The following is a 22,185-nucleotide window of genomic DNA, read 5'->3' as shown; positions in this document are numbered from 1 at the left end:
TGGTTTACAGAAAATGTAGGACATGATGAGTTTTTGGTAACACCTGCAGGTGTCTGAAACTAAAATAGACATGTACGTTAATGCTATACATCCACTATATTTCAAAAAGAGGGGGGCACTTGAGATAACGTGATTAGAAATGTACTTAAACATTTTTTTTTTAAAAGCCATCACTACTGTAAAAAATCTAAAAATATTTAGTATAATAGCAAACATTTTTTGTTTTGTTTGTCAAATTTTGGTTTGCTTCAAATTTTGGTTTGCAATGCTTCATTAACCTGTTTAAAATATAAAATTCTACCGGTTCTATAGCATGGATCTAAAGCATAGTTATTACTACAATAAGGAATTTATTTATAAATGTTGGTTAAAAAACAGTGATTGTGTCTTGGAAAATTCCATTGGAAAAAATAGCTCCAAATGTCCTCTGTTGTTTTACTTTGATCTCAGAACAAAATAAATGAAAACCCAAAACAAGTATTACTTAATCAGAATGTTTGTGATTTGACATTTTATATCGGTTTCATGTTTGTCTATTTTATTGCAACAGTGCTAAATTTACATTGTTCAACTCTCTACAAAACATTTTTAAGAGGAAAGTCTAACTGAATGTGAAAAAAAGAGAAAAAACCTGCATACTTCAAAATATTCAGCATTGGTTTCACAAAGTGTGATCACACCCACATATAATCATGCATTCTTTTCTCATAGTTTCTCTGCCATTCATTTCTCCTTCCAATTTCATTTAAATATTGAACCCTCAGATAATGAGATGTGTGGGTGGAGCTTTCAGAGACATTCAAGAGAAATTGTCATTTCTCGATATTCATTTGGGTTTTGCTTTGCATTCATGATGTTCCTGTGCTCTCTGCTTCTGCTTCTGCTGACAGTAATACAGGGTATGTATGAGACTGGTTTAAATATAAATATATTTAGAACTACATAACTATAATGCACCTGTAAATGTCAAATGTCTGATTTTGTGATTCACCAATTTTCCATGGCATTTGACAATTATCGTTATTTTTCATGAACATGTTCTACACATATTTTGCAGATGAATGTTTTGCACAGACAATAAAACCACTGCAGGGCAGAACACAAGTTACTGAGGGGGAAACAGTCATTCTCTCATGCAAATATGATGTCAGTGTACAGAATTTACTTTGGTATCGACAATATCCTGGATCAGGTCTGGAATTTCTGCTCCTTGTCGTTGAGTCATCCAAGAAGACTGTAATATATGCAGATCCCCCAATTCCTAGACTGGATGGCAACATAAGCATGGGAGATAAGAAAGTGTATCTGGAGATCTCCTCTGCTGCAGTGTCAGACTCTGCTGTGTATTACTGTGCTCTGAGGCCCACAGTGACAGAAAACAGGATAACACTGTACAAAAACCTCCAACCACACTCCATATGCAATAAATTAATTGTGTTGAAATTAAATCACTTTCAAACTATTTCTATCTTCTTCTAATTAAACTCCATGGCCCTGCTTTATAATTTCTGCAAGGCAAGGCAAGTTTATTTACCGGTATATAGCACATTTCATACACTATGGCAATTCAAAGTGCTTTACAGAAAGGAATTAAAATAATCAAAATAAAAGTAAGGAAAATTAAAAGAGTTATAAAAGAAATTAAAATAGATGTATGATACAGTTATAAAATGAATTAAAAGAGTAAAAAGATTATAAACTCTGAGATTTTCCCATGGTGATTACACTGTGTCTGTGGTGTTCTTTCTTTTGGCGTGCCTAAGAAATCTATTGGACGTCTCCGATGGACCTGATTTTCCCCTAAAATCGGACAGGAGGAGCTCTAGGAATGACTCAAGAGTAACCTCGGGTTCACTGCCCCATCAGTCCGCACCCCAAAAACCCATTTGTTCGGAAGCTCTAGGAATGGAATCAATCCAGTCCGCACCCCACATAATCTCGAGTTTAATTACACATCAAACTCACTACTCCACCACAGACTCTACAGATTATTGTTTTAGTGCAGGAACAATAAATAAACTTAATAAACTTGCTTAAAATAAACCAATAACCACCAAGCAGTATGCACTGTAATGTGATGTAATATGTGGTACTAAGATAATTTTCTGGTTCTTTAAAAGCATCAAAATGAGAAAATATTCACAAATATTTTACTGAAATATTTTTTTCAAACAGGCCAATGTGAAGTTTCTACAGTTGGCACCATAGAAAACTGTGATGTGATGTCTGAAATTATCCACAAGTGGGCGCTCTTCAACCAAAAATCTTTAAAGGGCACATAAGAGGAGGAGATACAAGGTAATTACTTCAGGCATGCAGAGGTTTCAGAGATAGTTCAACATAGTGGCTCATTTGTTCCTCGTCAGAAATGATATCCCTTTTTTGTCTATGGCTTATCTCAATCTTAACAGGTAAGATAAATGCAATTAGTCAAATAAGCATAACTGAGAAGAGGAAACCATTCAAAGTATACTTTACTTCTTCTCATTCCTATCTTTCTTCCTCTCTTTCTCTCAGGGCATGCTTCTAGTGAGGGAATAGCACCAGTCTCTCCTAATGAATTTGTCTCAGAAGGTAAAACAATCACCCTGTCCTGCAATTACACTGGGTCAGCTGCTACAGATGCCCTCCATTGGTATCGTCAATACCCGAGATCCAGGCCAGACTTCCTGTTTCTGGTTAATGAAGCTAAATTTAAGCAATCAGCTGACCCTCCAATTCCAGGAATATCTGCTAGATTAAATGAGGAGAAGAATCGTGTGGATCTGGAGATCACTGGCACTGCATTAACAGATTCTGCTCTGTATTACTGCGCCCTGCAGCCCACAGTGACAGGAAATATACATGCACTGTACAAAAATGAGACACATTGAAAATAGAGGCTGGAATCTGTGTTCATTGTCTCTGCTCAATGGCCAGGAACTATTGGATGATTATCCATGTTTGCATTCAAGCATTTTGATTTGGCAACTTTAAAGGTAGGGTCTGCGATTTTCGGAGTGGCTAGCAATAGCAAGCTAGCTTTAAAAGCATGAGATGCAACCCAAACTTCAGAGCATCTCCAAAGCCACGTCTGCAAAAGACATGAACGCACAGCAGATTCTGCAAAGCGTCACAAGAGACGGCATTAAATTACCTCATGTCTCAAAGCACATACCATTACAATAACAATGAACGTAAACAACTTACAGAGCTCTTACTTGTACCACCTGACTGCTGCAGATTATTTTCAGCATTGATAGTGTTGACATAGAGACATAAATTCGAGTATGAGTTCCGGGTAGAACGTCACTGGTTGCCATCTCGTAATTATGGTGATGAAATGGCCTGAACAGCATAAGCTCATTGTTTTGGTTCAGGAGGGACTGTAGAAGGCGGCTGCTGTTTGTTTATGGCGCTCTGTGACTGACTGTCTACAACTCTGCATCGCTTTAGGGAATGTGCTGATGATGTGTAATGTCTGCGCGAGCAGGGTGCAGGGAGGTATGCAAATACATACACTATATTGTGAAAAGTTTTGGGACGTCTGCTTTTACATGCACATGAACTTTAAGGACATCCCATTCTTAATCCGTAGCGTTTAATATGTCTATAACAGCTTCAACTCTTCTGGAAAAGCTTTCTTCAAGTTTTAGAAGTGTTTTATGGGAATTTTCTACCATTCTTCTAGAAGCGCATTTGTGAGGTCAGGAACTGATGTTAGACAAGAAAGCCTGGCTCGCAGTCTGTGCTCTAATTCATCCCAAAGGTGTTCTATCGGGTTGAGGTCAGGAATCTGTGCAGGCCAGTCAAGTTCCTGCACACCAAACTCACTCATCCATGTCTTTATGGACCTTGCTTTGTGCACTGGTGCGCAGTCATGTTGGAACAGGAAGGGGTGTCCAAACTGTTATCACAAAGTTGGGAGCATGAAATTGTCCAAAATATCTTGTCTCTGGAGCATTACATATACATTTATGTATTTGGCAGACACTTTTATCCAAAGCGATTTTCATTCTTATCAGTTCTTGCTTTCCCTGGGAATCGAACCCATGACCTTGGCATTGCCAGCGCCAACGCTGTTTGAGCTACAGCAAAAATATAGCATTACGAGTTCCTTCCTTCCTTGGAATTTGAGTTTGCGCAGTAGCGTTTTCGGGACCAGTCATGCGCAGTAGTGAGCAGGAAGTAAAGCCGCGAAATCAAGGCCCCGCCCTCACTCTCGCTGAATCAATCGCAAGCACACGCCCCTGCACTTTTCTTAAGTGGCCTTTGTCTGCTCCGTTCCTCTCCAATGATGTCTGCTGATTGCAGTACCTCGTTAAAATAAGGTAAATACAACTACTAACCACATAGTCAACATTATGAAAAAAAGTCAGTTGGTGTTTCAGTGATTACTTCGCACAGAGAACCTGTCAATCACAGCTGTCAATCATGATGTCACAGCATCAAATAACTAACTAAAACCGAACTTATTTTAAAAACAAACACTTGAAATTACATCAACGTGATAGAAACTACAGTAAATGACAGAAAATATCTTTAGAAAAAAGATATGTGAAGTGTAATTTAATTGTTTAGTTGGTCTCGCGTCCCGTTGAATAAAATGGGGAGGCGGGGTTTATGACCTATACTAGGACCGGTCACTGGGGGGCGATCGAGACGTTTTGGCTTCACTTTTGAGGGCTTGTGCGGCACGCTTGGTGGCAACCTATCACTTTGCCACGCTTGAATTCACTGAGCTCCTGAGAGCAAGCCATTCTTTCACAAATGTTTGTAGAAGCAGTCTGCATCCCTAGGTGGTTGATTTTATACAACTGTGGCCGTGGAAGTGATTGGAACACCCGAATTCAATGATTTGGAGGGGTGTCCCAATACTTTTGGCAATATAGTGTATGTTGATAGACAGGTGGAACATCTTTGCATTCGGACCAAATTCAATGATTGGGCGGACCTCCACAATATAGACATCTTCTATTCATGGGCGTAGCTTGTGTTGGTGGGGGGCTACTTTGAGATTATGTTGATAAACATGTTTATAGTGCATGTTTTCACATGTTTTGAACCAGCGCAGTCTCATCCCAAGACGTCATATAACTGACGTCTTGGGACGTCTTTTGACCATACGTCAATATCCGCCTTTTTAGGGTACCCTTAAACGTCGGTTAGATGACGTTATCGGATCCTAACTCTACCCCAGACCTAAACCTACCCTAAACCTACCCCGTCACCTAACTGACGTTAAAGGTAAAGCGTCAGTTGTATGACGTCCCAGGATCGTCATAAACCGACGTTTAAGGGTACCCTAAAAAGGCGGATATTGACGTATGGTCAAAAGACGTCCCAAGACGTCAGTTATATGACTTCTTGGGATGAGACTGTGTTATTTGAACATATTTATTGCAAGCCCTGCAAAAATAGACAGTGCAAGTTGATTCGTGTGCAATGTATCTGGTTGCCATGACAATCTCACGCTTGCTCTATCCAATCAGTAAAACTACTTAAATGATACAATGATACAATTTGTAAGTTTACTATAGAAAAGCTCAAATTTGACTGACCAAATCGACTGCTTTAAAGCTAATGATTAATCTTGAGATTCTGAGTTTTGAAGAATTGTCTTATTATTGTCTCCTCAACAACAGCTGACCTTGTGTTCAACACAGAATATTTCTGTCACTATGAACTATCTATCTACGTATATAATATATAGCCAAAATGTATTTCACATTCTTTCATGTATGACATGTTTTGTGTAATAATAATCACACTGAGATATGTGGGTGGAGCATGAAGAGATTGAGTTGGCATTCATCTCTTATGATTTCAGTGTGTTCTTCAGCAGTGCAAAAATGAGATCGCTTTTTTACCTACTTGTACTATTAGCCATTCAGGGTGAGTAGGATTAAGCATCTTTTTCATTATTTAATAATATTTTAATATTATATTGATCTTATTTGAATTCTTGTATATTACATTATTATTTATTTATGTAAATACATAGCAAAAAAAAATACAATAAATCATAAAAAAAAAATCCTGATGACTGTTTTACTCTATTTGCAGAATCCTTTGGCCAATCAATAACACCATTGGAGACCACAAAACATGCCACTGAGAGAGAGTCAGTCATTCTCTCATGCAAATATGATAGCCAAGCACGTACTTTACATTGGTATCGACAATATCCTGGATCCAGACCTCAATTTCTGATTTTTGTTTATGAATCTGGCAGTGTAACACATGCAGAACCCCCTATCCCAAGACTGAGTGCCAGTGTGAATAAGGTGGAGAAGCAGGTAGATCTGAAGATCTCTTCTGCTGCAGTCACGGATTCAGCGCTGTACTACTGCGCCCTGGAGCCCACAGTGACAGGAAGAGCAACCACACTGTACAAAAACCTCTATGAGGAGTAATGTTAAACTATTGTTAAAGTCTAATGTCTGAGTGATATACTTAAACAAGAAAAAATGTAGGGCGAGATATGATTTTGTACATTGGAAATTGACTGGATGGATCTTTGTGGTTTTCTATTGCTGTGATCTCATGTGAGTGACAGGTTGTCCCGCCCTCAAGCCGAAAAACACCTAATCAGAGATGGCAAGAGATGTCTTACCAAGGAGGCGAAGTTATTGTGATTAAAGGTTACGAGGACACATAAATAAAATTAAAAAAATGTGCACAGTTGAATCATATATAATAAATACTGAAATATTCAATAAAAAAACAAAACAGAATTGTCCGTATTGATTTTATGGAGACTTTAAATGTCCTGTAAGACTATAATATAATTAAAATGAAAGAGAATATCATGTGTTCTTAACCTTAAGTCTTGGTTTAACGTCACTGTTGCGACTGTCATTCGCTTAAATAATACTTTTATATATTTCTTTCTCTCTTTTTTGAAAGTTTAAAAAAAAACTTTTTTTTGCTTTCTAACAAAAAAAGAGGAAGATTTTACACTTGCAAAGCTTGGCATTTTCAGAAAAGTTTAATTTTATTATAGAATTCTAGCCTCATTTTTAAATATCATTATTCAGTTAATGAAGTATTTGTGTCAAACTTATTTCAAGACCAAACTGAATCTGATATAGATGGCGCTATATCTCTGAATGCTTTCACTGATTGTTATGGGTGGAGCTTTGAAGGATCTCACAAAAATCTCACAATTCTGTTTGCAGTTTTTCATTTGTTGTTCAAGATGATGCTCCTGTGCTGTCTGCTTGTGTTTTCAGTAACTCAATGTAAGTAGCTTTGTTTAAAACTGCAATAGTACTTAATTGTATTTTATGCAAGTTCATAGTATTAATTTGCTATTTGATTTATATTTTCTGAACGCCTGCATCTTGTTATTCTTCCTGACTGAATGTTTTCTATTCTATGCAGATACATTTGCGCAGTCAATAAGACCATTGCAGAACAATGTGCATGTAACTGAGGGGAAGCCGGTCACTCTCTCATGTAAATATAATGGCAGTGCAAACAGTCTGCATTGGTATCGACAGTATCCTGGATCCAGACCTGAATTTGTGCTCCTCGTCCTGGAGTCAGCCAAGAAACATGTGACATATGCAGATCCCCGTATCCCTGGAATGGATGGACAAATGAGTATGAGTGATAAAAGTGTGTATCTGGAGATCTCTTCTGCTGCAGTATCAGACTCTGCTGTGTATTACTGCGCCCTGCAGCCCACAGTGACAGGAAACACATCATCACTGTACAAAAACCTAGAAGGAGAAAGAACATAATATCTGTCTTTTGTCATAGACTCATGTTTGTTTGCAGATTGAACAGATTAAATTGATTTAACAGATTGTCAAAATGCTTGAGTACTTTCCATAAATAAGAAATGATTAAAAAATAGCTTTATAAATAATGTAAAAAAATAATGGACATTTTAACATAAACATTACATTACAAATAATACTTTGTGGGCAAGATATAGGTTTACATTTACATGAATGAATAAAGGGAAGGAAAATATACTTTGTCCTGTAACTGGTCACCCTTTTATTTAGTCTCTCTTCATTTTGAATCTCTTTCATATCATTTTAAATCTCTTTCACTATAAAAAGAAAGATAGTGGATTATGGATTTGGTGGTCCAGTAAAGTAACTTTTATCTGTTCTTTGTGCCCAACAACTTTATTTTATATAAATTGGTTGCCTATTCAAAACCCTCAAACAACACCCTTACTCTTAAAAAAAAAGGTCCCAAAAGGGATTTTTTGCAGCAATGCCATAGAACATCCATTTTAGGATTCCCCAAAGAACCTTTCAGTGAACAGTTAAAAAAAAACAAAAAACCTTTCTTAGTGTCAAGAATATGGGAAATATGGGATGGGATGAAAGAATATATTTCAAGGCTTTTGCATTCACCCAAGACATTGCGTGGGGTCACAAAGAACTAAAATGTTTTGCGAGAGCACGTTCAATTTCTCGGGGGAACTCAAACATTTTGCGCAACAATGCAAAGTTTCTTTGGGAAAGCAAAACATTTAAGATGTCCAACAAAATATGCTGTACCTTGAATGATTACATTGTTCTCTCACAGCTGATTGATTTAAATTCATTATTGCAGCCACAAGGTGGCATTATGTCCATACATACGTCTCATACACACTAAAGCCTTGTCAGCAGTGATGCTTATGTTTCATCTATAGCACTGATATAAACTGGTATAAAATCAACAGTATCTCATTTAAAATATACCTTTTACACCAGGCAAACTACTTGTCCTTAAATAGCTACTGTAATTAGTAATAACTAATCAGTAATCAGTAAAGTAATAGCATAAAATGTACAGCAGATGGCAGCGTTCACTTAGATTACAGAAGATTTGAACATTCAATTGGTGTCACAGTTCAAAAAGGAAACAGTGCCCAGAATCAGCCAAAATCTCTTAGTTATAAAGTTTGGGCTGCTTGCGAGGATCCGTGATGTTTCTATGCAATGTCTGGTTCATTCTTCTCTTTTCAGGTAAGCTATGTGACATTTTTAAGCAAACCTTCCAAAAATAAGTCATCATTAGACATTAATAATTTGTGTTGAATGGGTAATAAACGGCAATGCTCTGCCTGTTTCTGTTTCAGGTGATGTAAGTGGAGAAGGAATAGTGCCTCTCTCCTCATCTGACCTTGTAAGCACTGCTGACTCCATCACTTTGGTCTGCAAATACAAAGGGTCTTACACTTACAAAATTAAGATGAAACATCTAAACTGACGAACTACACTAACTAGTAAATCTGTGTCTTTATTGCATGATGCTCTAAAATATATTTGCATAATCCTGCAACCACAACATGTACATAACTGGAAAGCTGAGCAGAAGGTCAAGCGGTTTTTAATTTGTAAAGTTTTAGGTAAGAATATATTTAAAATATATATAATATTAAAATATAAATGCTCTGAAAGTGGCAGTGGCACGCATATACAGTACATTCCATTATCATGTATTTCTTGTGATTAAACTGTTGTCAATCAGGTGGCAATACAGATGCTTTTTCTCATCTATTGCTGAAGTGACAGATCCTGGTCTAAAAGATATTAAATGAGGACAAGAAAATGCTGTACTAGAAATATTCATTTGACTCAGAGGGTGGAGTTCTGTGTCTCTCAATGGATCTCACAAAAGTGCAGGTGCACCTATATGATGAAACAGACATTGATTTTGGCATCCAATACATCAGCCATTATGTTTATTTACACACTTATGACTTTATGGATCCACCTGGGTGAGATAAACTCATGCACACACATTTTGACTTCCTCTAAATTAGTATTAATTTTGAATTGAATCGTAATTTTATTTAATGACTCCTGTCAAGCTGCTTCCCTATAACCAAGCTTTTTTATTTTGTTAGGTGAGACAGAGGCAAATGCAATCTTCCCACTATCACCTATAAAGAGCACTGTTGTAGGTGGAAATGTAACTATATCCTGTAGTTACAAAGGATTCACTGGAAGTGTGCTAAATGTACAGTGGTACAAACAATATCCCGGGTCAAAACCTGAGTTCTTTATCAGAAACTATCCACATGGATCTTTGGGAATGGCGAGTCCAACCGTTCCAACACGATTTTCTGGCAAATTTGACCAAGACCTCCAACAAGTGGATCTAAAGTTGTCAGACGTTCTTTGGGAATATTCAGCTGTTTACTACTGTGCACTGGAGACCACAGTGACAGGAAACTTCCATTTTTCTACACAAAAACATAATGTACATTTAGATTTAAGGCCTTTTATGTCACAGTTAAAATATTTTTCTCTTCTCTTTTGGAGATGAAATATTCTCTTGATCCCAAAACCTTACATGACAAAATATAACAAAATCAATTATAATTTGGAGTTTGCCCAATTAAAGTAAAACATTCTAATTCAGTGCTGAAATGATATCAATAATCTTTCTTGTTTACAAACTAAGCAGGTAGTGCATCTACACTTCTCAATTTACAGAAGCCCTTATAACATAATGTTTATGTGGATGCCTTTACTTGTTCTTTTTAATGGGTTGTTTGTAATGAACTGTAAATATTAAATGTATGATAGGTGTGACGAGCAGTGCGGGGCCGAGAGCCGTGGGAATGGAGTGAGAGGCCGGTGGCGCGAGCGTTAATGAGCGACACTTACGAGTCACAGCAGTCTCGAGTCCCACAGAGGAGCTCCTGAAGGATAAAAGGAGTGGTGAAGACAGTAAAGGATGAGAGAGGACCAGGCCTCGGACTTTATGGTATTGTAGTTTCTGCAGCAGTCGTTCATGAGGGTCTGGTGCTTTACTTTCATTTTGCTGTTTATTTATTTTGTGATTAAAGTTACGTTGATCATTTGCCGGTTCTCGCCTCCTTCGTCCCTAATGCTTTAACTTTGTTACAATAGGCTACACTTCAAGCAATGTATAGAAAAAAAATTGTGTGCAATAAAGACATGACCGACAATTCCTCAGTTTTCTGTGCTGGGAAATATCTGTATCATCTATTCATTTCTAAGAATCAACTGAGGGCCCCACAATCTTTTTAGGTGGAGCTTTGTAGGAACATGTCAGCAAAAGACAGACCTGTGTTTCTCCAATTAAATCTTCTGTTATGATCTTTTTTGTATATCTATCCTATTACAGTAAAGATGTATTAATGAACAGATACAATTACTGAAGGTGCCCTAATATTCGTCTTCTTCTTCTGTCAAAAGTAATTAGTAGAAACTACAAAAGAAAAACATGTTGTGTTGATTAAAACATCCTGCAATGAAGTGAAACATCCTGATCTAAAATATAGAGCGGGACAAGAAAATGCTGTACTATTCATCATGACTTAGAGGGTGGAGTTTTGTGTCTCTGAACGGATCTCACAAAAGTGCAGGTGCACATATTATATGATAAAACAGACATCTTGATTTTGGCATCCAATACATCAACCATTATGTTTATTTATACTCTTATGACTTTATGGATTCATCTGGGTGAGATATTCTCATGCACACACAATTTGCCTTCCTCTAAATTAATATAATTCATGTTGAATTGAATCGGAATCTTATGTAGTTTTATTTAATGACTCCTGTCAAGCTGCTTTCCTAAACATGCTATTTTATTTTGTTAGGTGAGACAGAGGCAAATGCAATCTTCCCACTATCACCTATAAAGAGCACTGTTGTAGGTGCAAATGAAACTATATCCTGTAGTTACAACGGATTCACTGGAAGTGTGCTAAATGTACAGTGGTACAAACAATATGCCAGATCAAAACTAAAGTTCATTGTCTACAGCTATCCACAGGGAGGTCCAGCCTTACCCATAAACATATCACGGTTTTCTGGCAAACTTGATCAAGACCTTCAACAAGTGGATCTAAAGATCTCAAATGTTGCTTGGACAGATTCAGCGGTGTACTACTGCGCACTGCAGCCCACAGTCACAGAACACTAAGAGTTCACCATACAAAAACATAATATACTTTAGATTTAAAGAATTACCTGTCAGAGATTATTATTATTATTTTTGGGGAGATTCTCTTTTTGGAGATTTCAAATTCATACATTACATGATTTGGAGTCAATCCCAATCCCATAAATGGTTAATAAATGAAAAACAACATTTCTTCACAAACTATGTAACAATACACTTCTCCTTAATTCACAGAAGCCCTTATGACACATTAAGATGGATATTGTGTGGATGTCTTTACTTGTTTGTTTGAATGAGTTGTTTACCAATAAATATGAGAACATTTTCAAACCAAATATACAAAAGACTCTTTTTTTTTTTCAATTGCAATAAAGAAGTGAGAGGTAATGTCCTCATGTCTGTTGTGGGAAATCAGTATCCCCATTTCATTTAATCAATAGACTAGAGGGTCCCACAGTCCAGTGGGTGGAGCTTGGTGAGAATGGGTACAGCAGAGGGCAGTCCCATGTTTCCCCAAATCTCATTTTGTATGTCATCTCCACCAGTCATGTTTTTGATTTACCTCACCATTTTGGCACTTCTTACAGGTATTTACATTTAATATTTACATTTGTTAATATATCTATACCTCTATAAAAGTATATACAATTTAAAAAGAAGAATTAAAATACTGAAAGTGCCCCAATAATACTATTCCTCTGTTGTTTATATTTTCCCAGAAAGTGTTTTTGCAAATGCAATTACACCCCTATATGCTGAAATGCATGCTTTAGAAGGAGGAAAGACAACTCTTTCCTGCAACTACGATGGAAGTAATATAAGGAGTTTTCAGTGGTACAGACAGTATCCCAACACTGCCCCAGAATTTCTCTTGCAAGCTTTTGAAAATCTGGGTCCAGAGGAGAATGACCGTCATGTCGCTGAAGCGGTAAAGGACAAAAAACAACTGGACCTGGAGATCTCCAAAACTGAAATAGCAGACTCTGCAATATACTACTGTGCCCTGGTGCCCACAGTGACAGGAAACCTTTCTACACTGTACAAAAACACGAGATGATGAAAAATACATGAATAACATCTTGAGCAAACTTTCTTAAATTTTAAACAATATCAGAACAGCAACATCTGTTATCAAACAAAGTGTTTAGCTTTGAAGTCTTGTCACACAAGTCCAGTATCTATCAGAGAAAAACGATTCAAGACCTCAAAGAGGGTGGAGCTCTCTCACTAAGAGGGTGATCCAAAGTTTCTCTACGTTTACTGACTTTGTCATCACTTCAAAGATCACCCATCATGTTTCTCTTTTGTTGGATATTTTCATTATTCATCGGTAAGAGGTGTTCTAATTTTCAGGGTATCATCCCCAATATGCTAAAGAATAAAAGCCAGAGAATGTGGCATGTGAAGTAAATTTCGAGCAACCGATGCATGAGTTTATGATGACAAGATCTAATTCCTGTTTTATTAACAAACATGCATTTCTCTCTTTTTTTTTTACAGGAATTTCTTTTGCAAACAAAATATACCCATTATCCTCTGAAAAGCATGTTTTCATAGGTGAAAATGTGATTCTTACTTGTAACTACAGTGGGGATGTAGATAATCTGCAGTGGTATCGCCAGAATCCTGGATCTCGACCTGAGCACCTCATTCTCATCACAGAATATTCAGAACCTGATCTTTCACTTCGTCTGTCAGCAAAAGCTACAAAAGACATAAAACAAGTGAATCTTACAATCTCCTCTGCTGAAGTAACAGACTCTGCTCTGTACTACTGCGCTCTGAGGCCCACAGTGACAGGAAACCTGGGAACACTGTACAAAAACGTGGGATGTATTACATTTGTCTTAACATTGATTTTGTTTAACCTCGGCAGAAACGGTGAAAGTCAGACTAAAAATATCTTTCCAAACCAGTTAATTCAAACAGTTTAAATGTGTTTGTTTGGTGTTTCAAAAGTAAAGTCACTCACTCAGCCCAGAAGAGGGCGCTGTGCTCTACACACTGTAGTTCTCCTCATGATCATACAAACCTTTGACATCTAGAAGCAAGCCAGCTATTTCCTCAGAGCATAGCATTATAGTCAATGATGATTATAGAAATCTAAATCCTGATCCATTCATCACTATTCTGAAAATTTTTGAAATAAGATTTTTTTTTCCAGATAAATCATAAAAATATTGGATAGGCCTATGGTTTGTGTGCAGCACCAGAACAATAAAAAAAATATATATATTTATTAATACTTAATTTTTTAAACTGCCAAAAGGTGAAGCTCTAGGCTCAAATCATATTGTTTAATAATATGTCAAATCATATCATGCTGCTCTGTGCAGTGTGCACTTAAGATATTTTTGGAGCTTGCAGATGATTTTTATCCCAACATTAATTAATTAATAAAGATATACTGCATTGCAGGCGTGAGACAAAATAGCCTAAATAATTGACTCAAAATAAAAATCCTTTTTATTTTTATTTTATTTATTTATTTATTTTTATTTTTTTCTCAATTCACTGGGGTGTAAAGCAGGGGAAGGGAAAGAAGGGGGGAGTAACATGTTGTGTCTACTCTAACATGTTAATTGTATGATCGCAATATGAATAATGTCACAACAAAAAAAATAAAAAATAATAATTAATAAATAAAAATCCTGTGATATACTCACCTTCACGTTTCTCCAAACCGAAATTTAAGTCCATTAAAATTTGGCGTTCACTACAGTTGTTTACATCAGACACTTTACACCATATAAGGAGAAGAAGGCGGAGCAGAAACAACAGCACACAAATACCATATAGATTCCACATAGATTTGAATGTAGGCCTAAAGTGAATAAGATTTGAGAACTTGTAAAAGTCTCACAGGTCACAGGGTGTTGCTTCAAAAGAAACACAGAAGACACTTGCTCTTTCTGTATCCCAGTATGAGGATGCGGTTTTTTTACTTTACAGTCATGGCACTTCTTTCAGGTGATTGATTTATATTTATTTCAAAGCTATAAATGTTATCTTTGAGCATATAAAATTTTTTTTTTTTCTGATGCTGAGTTAATGTTATTTTTTTCTTCTGTTGTTATCTTTCCAGACAATGTTCTTGCAAATTCAATAACATCCCACTCTACTGAAAAGCATGCGTTAGAAGGAGAGAAGACGACTCTTTCCTGCAACTACAGTGGAAGCAATATTAACAGTTTTCAGTGGTACAGACAGTCTTCCAACACTGCCCCTGAGTTTATCTTGCAAGCTTTTGAAAGTTTGGGACAACAGCAGAAGGACCAATATATTGCTAAAGTTCGAAAGGACGAAAAACAACTGGACCTGGAGATCTCCAAAACTGAAACAGCAGACTCTGCAATATACTACTGTGCCCTGGTGCCCACAGTAACAGGAAACCCTTCTACACTGTACAAAAACCTGAGTATGATCCTCATTTCAGAAAACATCTGAACAACACCCTCTCCCGCAACCATTCAAAAGATTCAAATATGATACTGCAAGTTCACAAAACTGTCTCAATCTGCAGCATTAAACTGACCCTTCAGTGTTCTTAAACTTGCAGGATTTGTTTTCTTCCACAGAATTATTTTTTTACCTGTTTTCTTTTCCGTTTTGACAAACTACACAATGTGTGTCTTTTAAACTTTACAAAAGAACAAGCTTATGCCTTTAATTGCCATAGCATAGTGTGCAAGATTTTTTTTTTATATATATAAATGGAAGTGCATGTTGCTTTAAAAAAAAACTCACAATAACCATTACCCATTAATAAACGTATTCTAATAAACTTTACATCTAATAAATTAGCAATCAAAATGTGTGGGGGGTTTTTCAGGTAGAGGAAAGACGCATGGGACAGAAGGTGGAGCTCTCTCACAAAGTGTTTAATGTGCAAGAGGCTGTCTCAGTCACTCGAATTTTCCATTACTCCCTCATTGTAGACCATCTATCATGTTTCTCCTTTGTTGGATAGCGTTTTTATTTATAGGTAGGTGTTTTCATTTTTAAAAGCTTGATAAAGATTTATAAAATGAAAATGTAGTATGTGTAGCAGCATTTAAGTTGAAGCAATTGATACATGTGTTAATGCCACAAATAGTTTTCTGTTTAATGAATAACAATGCATCTCCCTTTTTTTTGTACAGGAAATTCATCTGCAAACACAATACAACCATTATCCTCTGAAAAGCATGTTTTCAGAGGTCAAAATGTGATTCTTTCCTGTAACTACAGCGTTGATGTAAACAATCTGCAGTGGTATCGCCAGTTTCCTGGATCTCGACCTGAGCACCTCATTCTCATCACTGAATATTCAGATCCTGATCCTTCACTCCGTCTGTCAGCAAAAGCTACAAAAGAGATCAAAAGTGTTGATCTTATGATCTCCTCTGCTGAAGTGTCAGACTCTGCTGTGTATTACTGTGCCCTGCAGCCCACAGTGACAGGAAACACAAGAACACTGTACAAAAACCTGTGATATTCAATCAGATTTAACATGCATTTGAAAGCCATAGCATTAAAAACTTGATGTTAAATACTAAATTAAAATGTTCTGTTGTGAACATTTGTCCAGTGTCTTTCAATCAAACAGCAGCAACACCAACTAATAATGACCAAATAAATATAAGTGAACAAAAAAACCAATGCATTCTCATCCCAAAGCGTCATATACTGACGCTTTTGCCAAAGCGTCTACATCCGACGCACATGGCACCTTTAGCGTCAATATAACACGCTTCGGTTATGGGTAGGTTTAGGTATGGGGTAGTGTTAGGGTTAGACCACTAGGAGGCGCCATATATCTGCGTCTCATATTGACGCTAAAGGGTGCCATGTGCGTTGGGTATAGACGCTTTGGCAAAAGCGTCAGTATATGACGCCTTGGGATGAGAACGGGCTGAAAAAACACAGAGGCATGTATTATCAATATTTCATACAGTGGTGTGAAAAAGTCTGAGACACTAGTGAATATGGCTCTTTTACATTTTTGTTTAATTTAATACAGTCAGTGTCACAAATTTGTTTATTTTATTAGTGGCCTATATGTATTTATTTTTCAGATTCTTGGAGCCTACTGTATAATGAAGCTGAAACGTTTGAAGCAGTCATCCGTTGACCCTCTTCTGAGCTGTAGTAATTTATGACTAAACTAATCCACCTGCTACTTAATCTTTGAAGTTCTTCTTACATTAGTCACTGAAAATAACTGTATTCATAAATCTTTCACTATAGAAAACAATTTCTATATGAATAGTCTCAAAAGAAAATAAGTCTGTTGTTGCTCACTTCCTTGCCACAGGGTGGAGCTCTGCAGCCTGTTGTTAGAAAGCAGATGTGATAGACTCAAGGTTGACTGTAACACTTAAAGCATTGACTCCAGTCTCGAGGTTGAGTGTGACACTTAAAACATTCATTCTACTGAACAATGGCCAGGTTTACTGTTGTCTTGTTTGTATTTGCACTGCTTAAGGGTAAGTAATACTTTAATTCTGATTGTTGTATCAGTGTCAACAGCAGGTGACCAAACATGTAACAGTAACTTAGTTTGTTACACGTATCAAGTATTTACAGTTCTGTTGAACAGAATAGATTTTCTCTCTTCTTCTTTTACAGAGAGTGCTGATGCATATACAATAGAATCTCTCTCATCAGAAAAGCGTGTTTCAGTTGGAGAAAGTGCTATTATCTCTTGCAAATACAGTGGACTTGGGCCCAGCTTCCAGTGGTATCGGCAATATCCAAGATCCAGACCAGAGTTCCTTATCTTTCAAACCGAGACTGCTGTTTCATCCGAACCCACATTACGTCTCACAGCGATACCAAAAAAAGAAATGACACAAGTGGATCTGGAGATCTCCTCTGCTGAAGTGTCAGACTCTGCTGTGTATTACTGCGCTCTGAGGCCCACAGTGACAGGAAACACATCAGCTCTGTACAAAAACTTAATACATTTTATACAAAAATTGTAACTCGCCAGCTTCCAATCAACTACAATAAATGATTGATAAAACGCTGTCGGGTCTTTTCATTTTGAGAAAAAACAGCCCATCAGAGAAACAAAGTCTCAGCAAGAGGGTGGAGCAAATTCACAAAGACTTGAATGTGTGAAAGGCTGATTCAGTTATCAAGTATTCCTGCTTTGTTAGCTTTACAATAACTCTTCATCAGAAACCATCATGTTTTTCTTTTGTTGGATACCACTCGCATTATTCATAGGTAATCATTTCATATTTATTCTTTTTTATTAAATTAAATATTTTTTACAAGCATTATTTTATTAATGTGCGCACACTGCACAAGTACCGGTTTAATAAATACAGATGCCTTTTGTCCATACAGGAAATTCCTTTGCTGACACAATACAGCCGTTGTCATCTGAAAAACATATTTTCAGAGGTGACAATGTGACTCTGTCCTGTAACTACAGTGGTCTTGTATATACCCTGCAATGGTATCGAAAATATGTGGGATCAAGACCGGAGTTCCTAATACTTGTAAATGAAAATTCAGAGTCATCCGAGTCTTCTCTTCGTCTGTCAGCAAAAGACTCAAAAGACAAAAAACAAGTGAATCTTACAATCTCTTCTGCAGAGGTGTCAGACTCTGCTCTGTACTACTGCGCTCTGAGGCCCACAGTGACAGAAAGCCCAAAAACACTGTACGAAAACCCTGATTCCAGTCTTGTGCCTTTGTAATGTTACCGATTTTACAGGTCAGTTTGACATCTCAATAAAATAATCCAACCCCTTCTTTAAGTTGTATGTCAGGTGTGTGTAAAGATTTAATTACTTAATTGCTTAAAATAGAAAAGAAATATGCAATGTATCTTCATGAGGTGTTCCAGTAATTTCATGTGCATATTTTAGTTTTTTTTATAACAAAGATTCAATCATTTAAAATGAATGTTTTCTCATTTTTCACAATTTAATTTTATAAAAATGTTCTACAAACCAAAAACTAAAAATCTATAAATCTTGAGAACAGCTTTAAGATGGATGCATGTAAAAACCTTCTATCGTGACCAAAGTCTTTTTAAGAGGGTAAAAAATACAAATACTGTGCAAGTTCTTGGTAATTCGTGAAGGCATGAATGTTTGTTTTCAGACAGAAGAGGGTGTTCTTCTCATTTCTGTAGTCCTCATGTACACAAAGAGCTCAAGACTCATCACAGAAGATCAAATCCTGCCACAGGGTGGAGCTCCAGACTTAAATCACAGTGAGTGAAGAAAAGGCACATCTGAGTTTGTCATTTCATTCCATCATGCTTCTCTGTTCACTTGTAATATTTTCAGTACTAGCAGGTAAGATCCATTTATTTCATTTATCACCACAACTTTTTATTTAAACATGTTAATATTACATTTAACCGATCACAATATTGAATTTAGTATGTTTTTTTCTTCTTCAGGAGACTCTCTTGGTGATCTAATAACATCTCATGGTCCTGAAAAAGAAGCTCAAGATGGAAACAGTGTTACTCTCTCCTGTAACTACAGTGGTGCTGTTTTGAATCTACTGTGGTATCGTCAGTATCAGAGATCCAAACCAGAACTCCTTCTCTCCATCACTGAATCTGGAGATCCAGTTAAAGCAGATCCATCAGCCCACTGGTTTTCTGCTAAAGTTGACAAACAGAGAAAGCTCATGGAACTGGAAATCAGCCCTGCTAAAGTAACAGACTCTGCACAGTATTATTGTGCCCTGGAGCCCACAGTGCCAGGAAACCTGTTTACTTTGCACAAAATCTTGCTAATAGTATAACTTAACAATTATTTACTTAAAGCTGCAGTCCATAGCTTTTTGGGGTTCAAAATGATCCAAAATAAATGTTTGAGAAAATACATAACCAGCCAGTGTTTAAAACTATCTGCTTGCCTTAGCTCGATTCAAAACGGTCAGCTTGTAATAATGTTTTACATTCCAGTGGTACTGGTGGATTTCCACAGGAGATTCGAGCATGTCTTTATGTCATTACGTCACATCTGTAGCCTACACATAAAGAAGGAGTCTCGGCTTAGTCGGCTACTATAAGCTATATTGCGTGTGAGGATGCTGGAGGTGGAGATTTATAGCCTTTGTTCACAGCACTTGATATAATTAAATCATTTTATAACGGATCCAGAAAGGTTCAAACGACAAGACAACTAGAGATTCACCCGCTATAAAATGCAAAAGACTTCGTTCGGATTTCGGAGTGGCTACAGAAAAAAAGAGACTGCAACCGGCCCATGCGAAAGGCGAAAACAAGGATACATATCGGAAGGACATTAAATGTCACGCAATGCTGACGTTGTTAAAATTAACAATTTGAGAACAGTATAATTAATTTGCACGGTTTTGCGTGATATTATAAGCGATTGTTAGATTTAATCAGCGCGATTTACTGCAATGTCAGAACCAGAACAAAAGTGGATGTTACTTACTTGTTCTGATGACATTTTCCGGTGAAAATTATTATGTTGGTCATAATTCCAAAAAGAATAATCTGTGATTCTGAATGCCAGTATCCACACCGGCGCGGTGACTGACAGCCTCACAGTCTCCTCAAACATTGTGTTCATCCGCACTGTGCCGTGTCGAGGGTGTTGAACTACAACTCACGTAAAGTTGATAATTCCGTGAATAACTCCAATTGCAGATTTCGAACAGAGATGGCGACAAAGAGGAAAAACTGTGGAGTGCAGCTTTAAGAAATAATTCAGAATACAAGTAGAAGTACTGAAAATATATATATATAACTCAAATAAAGTAATAAGTAGATTGTTGAAAAACTAATAAGTTACAACATTACAAAGAGCTTTCTTTTTATTATTATTATGGGGAGATTTGTGCAGTCTCATGTAATGTCTGTTTTGTTCATACTGGAAGCCGGAGGGCGCCCTCGCACAGAAAGTCCACAAGTGAGACTCACAGGAGTAATAAAACATATGGTGTTCCAGGAAATCCCTTATGGCATTCGGATATCACTGTAGCCCAAATAGACATTTCTCTCATTCATAAAAAGCCACGTCAGATCAGACAAGGAAATTATTTCAAACACTAAACTGACGTTATAGTGAGTTTGGAGAAAAATATGTTGTTAATCTCATAAATTGCTGTGTTTTGACACTATGCTAAGCTAGCTAGCCCTTGAGCACCTGTTGCCAGGAGCAATTCTATTTTATAACAAAAAAGTAAAGATTCTTTTTAAAGAAGGGCATTTGAACAACGATGAGTAATTAAAACAGTGTGAATAGGAAGGCGTCAGTAAAATAATAAAGGGGGTGCAAGGTATCATAAAAATAAACAGCAATCATACAAAGCTTTCATGTATAGACTACCCTAGAATATCATAGTTTCACAACTAACCCTAACTAATGATTCTTCACTGATAGTAAAAAATGGCCCTCTTTTTGTTCTCTTGCTCATTGTGTCTTCATTGGTGATTGAAATCTCAGTGCATTATTCTTAATAACTAGTCTATATTTATTTATACAGAACATTTTATAACTCACCTCTACATGACTTGCAGGTCTTTATCTTAAATAAAATGCTATTTTCTATCATCCATTGATGATTCTGAAAGAAAACGCACCAGGATATACTGTTGTTGCTCTAATCAAGTCAAGTCAAGTCTTTTATTTGCCAAAACGACGCAAATCGCCTGGAATTCATTTTAGTGATTTGGCTCACTCAGGACAATACAAGACAGTATTGGACAAAAATAACAACACATCATCAGACATGACATATACAATAAAAATAAAACAAAATCGGAAGATAAATACTTGGGTTGCTACCAATGAGTAAATATAATAAGTAATCAGATAAATAAATAAATCAGATAAAATGCTAATGCATTTAGTGATACTGAGGAGAAGGACATAATTGTGTAAGCAGAGCAGATAACGATTGTTGGTGTGAATTGAGGGACCTCACAGCCTGTGGGTAAGTGCTAATTGAAAAACGGGTGGTTCTGAATCTGATAGCCTACTTCTTAGCCTTCTACCTGATGGTAGAGGGATTAAAAGAGAATTAGCGGGGTGCAAAGAATCTTTAAGTATTTTCAGTCCAGTTTTAAGTAGACGGGTGTTGTAAATGTCACAGATCTTAGGGAGGTCCAACCCAATTATCCTTGACGCTGTCCTAACTACCCTATTCAGCGCATATTTATCCTCTGCTGAGCAATTACCCCACCATACAGTGATGGAGAAAGTAAGTGTGCTCTCTATCACAGCTCTGTAGAAGTGGTGCATTCCCGCCTTGGACACTTTAAATTTCTTGAGTTGTCTTAAAAAGAAAAGTCGCTGGTGAGCTTTTTTTAACAATCTG

The 22,185-nt window shown here is 36.8% G+C and overlaps 5 gene segments (V, D, J or C); all 5 read left to right on the top strand.

Annotated features, from left to right (window-relative positions):
* Positions 1-2,179: 2,179 nt before the first annotated feature.
* On the top strand, positions 2,180-3,285 carry LOC130071550 (T cell receptor alpha variable 14/delta variable 4-like). The segment is given in 2 exon segments: positions 2,180-2,411; positions 2,518-3,285. Coding segments are annotated over 2 exon segments (399 nt in total).
* A 2,347-nt stretch (positions 3,286-5,632) lies between these two features.
* Positions 5,633-6,399, top strand: LOC130071541 (T cell receptor alpha variable 12-2-like). The segment is given in 2 exon segments: positions 5,633-5,874; positions 6,046-6,399. Coding segments are annotated over 2 exon segments (468 nt in total).
* A 644-nt stretch (positions 6,400-7,043) lies between these two features.
* LOC130071548 (T cell receptor alpha variable 3-like) lies at positions 7,044-7,751 on the top strand. The segment is given in 2 exon segments: positions 7,044-7,223; positions 7,366-7,751. Coding segments are annotated over 2 exon segments (405 nt in total).
* A 4,619-nt stretch (positions 7,752-12,370) lies between these two features.
* LOC130071545 (T cell receptor alpha variable 12-3-like) lies at positions 12,371-12,955 on the top strand. The segment is given in 2 exon segments: positions 12,371-12,464; positions 12,597-12,955. Coding segments are annotated over 2 exon segments (420 nt in total).
* Positions 12,956-14,719: 1,764 nt separating this feature from the next.
* On the top strand, positions 14,720-15,326 carry LOC130071547 (T cell receptor alpha variable 13-1-like). The segment is given in 2 exon segments: positions 14,720-14,847; positions 14,963-15,326. Coding segments are annotated over 2 exon segments (408 nt in total).
* Positions 15,327-22,185: the final 6,859 nt, after the last annotated feature.

The sequence above is a fragment of the Rhinichthys klamathensis genome, unplaced genomic scaffold, assembly GCF_029890125.1.
Source record: "Rhinichthys klamathensis goyatoka isolate OS25496 unplaced genomic scaffold, OSU_Roscu_1.1 h1tg000446l_1, whole genome shotgun sequence".
NCBI lineage: Eukaryota > Metazoa > Chordata > Actinopteri > Cypriniformes > Leuciscidae > Rhinichthys > Rhinichthys klamathensis.
The sequence above is the reverse complement of the archived record's forward strand: the minus strand, read 5'-3'. Positions and strand labels throughout refer to the sequence as shown.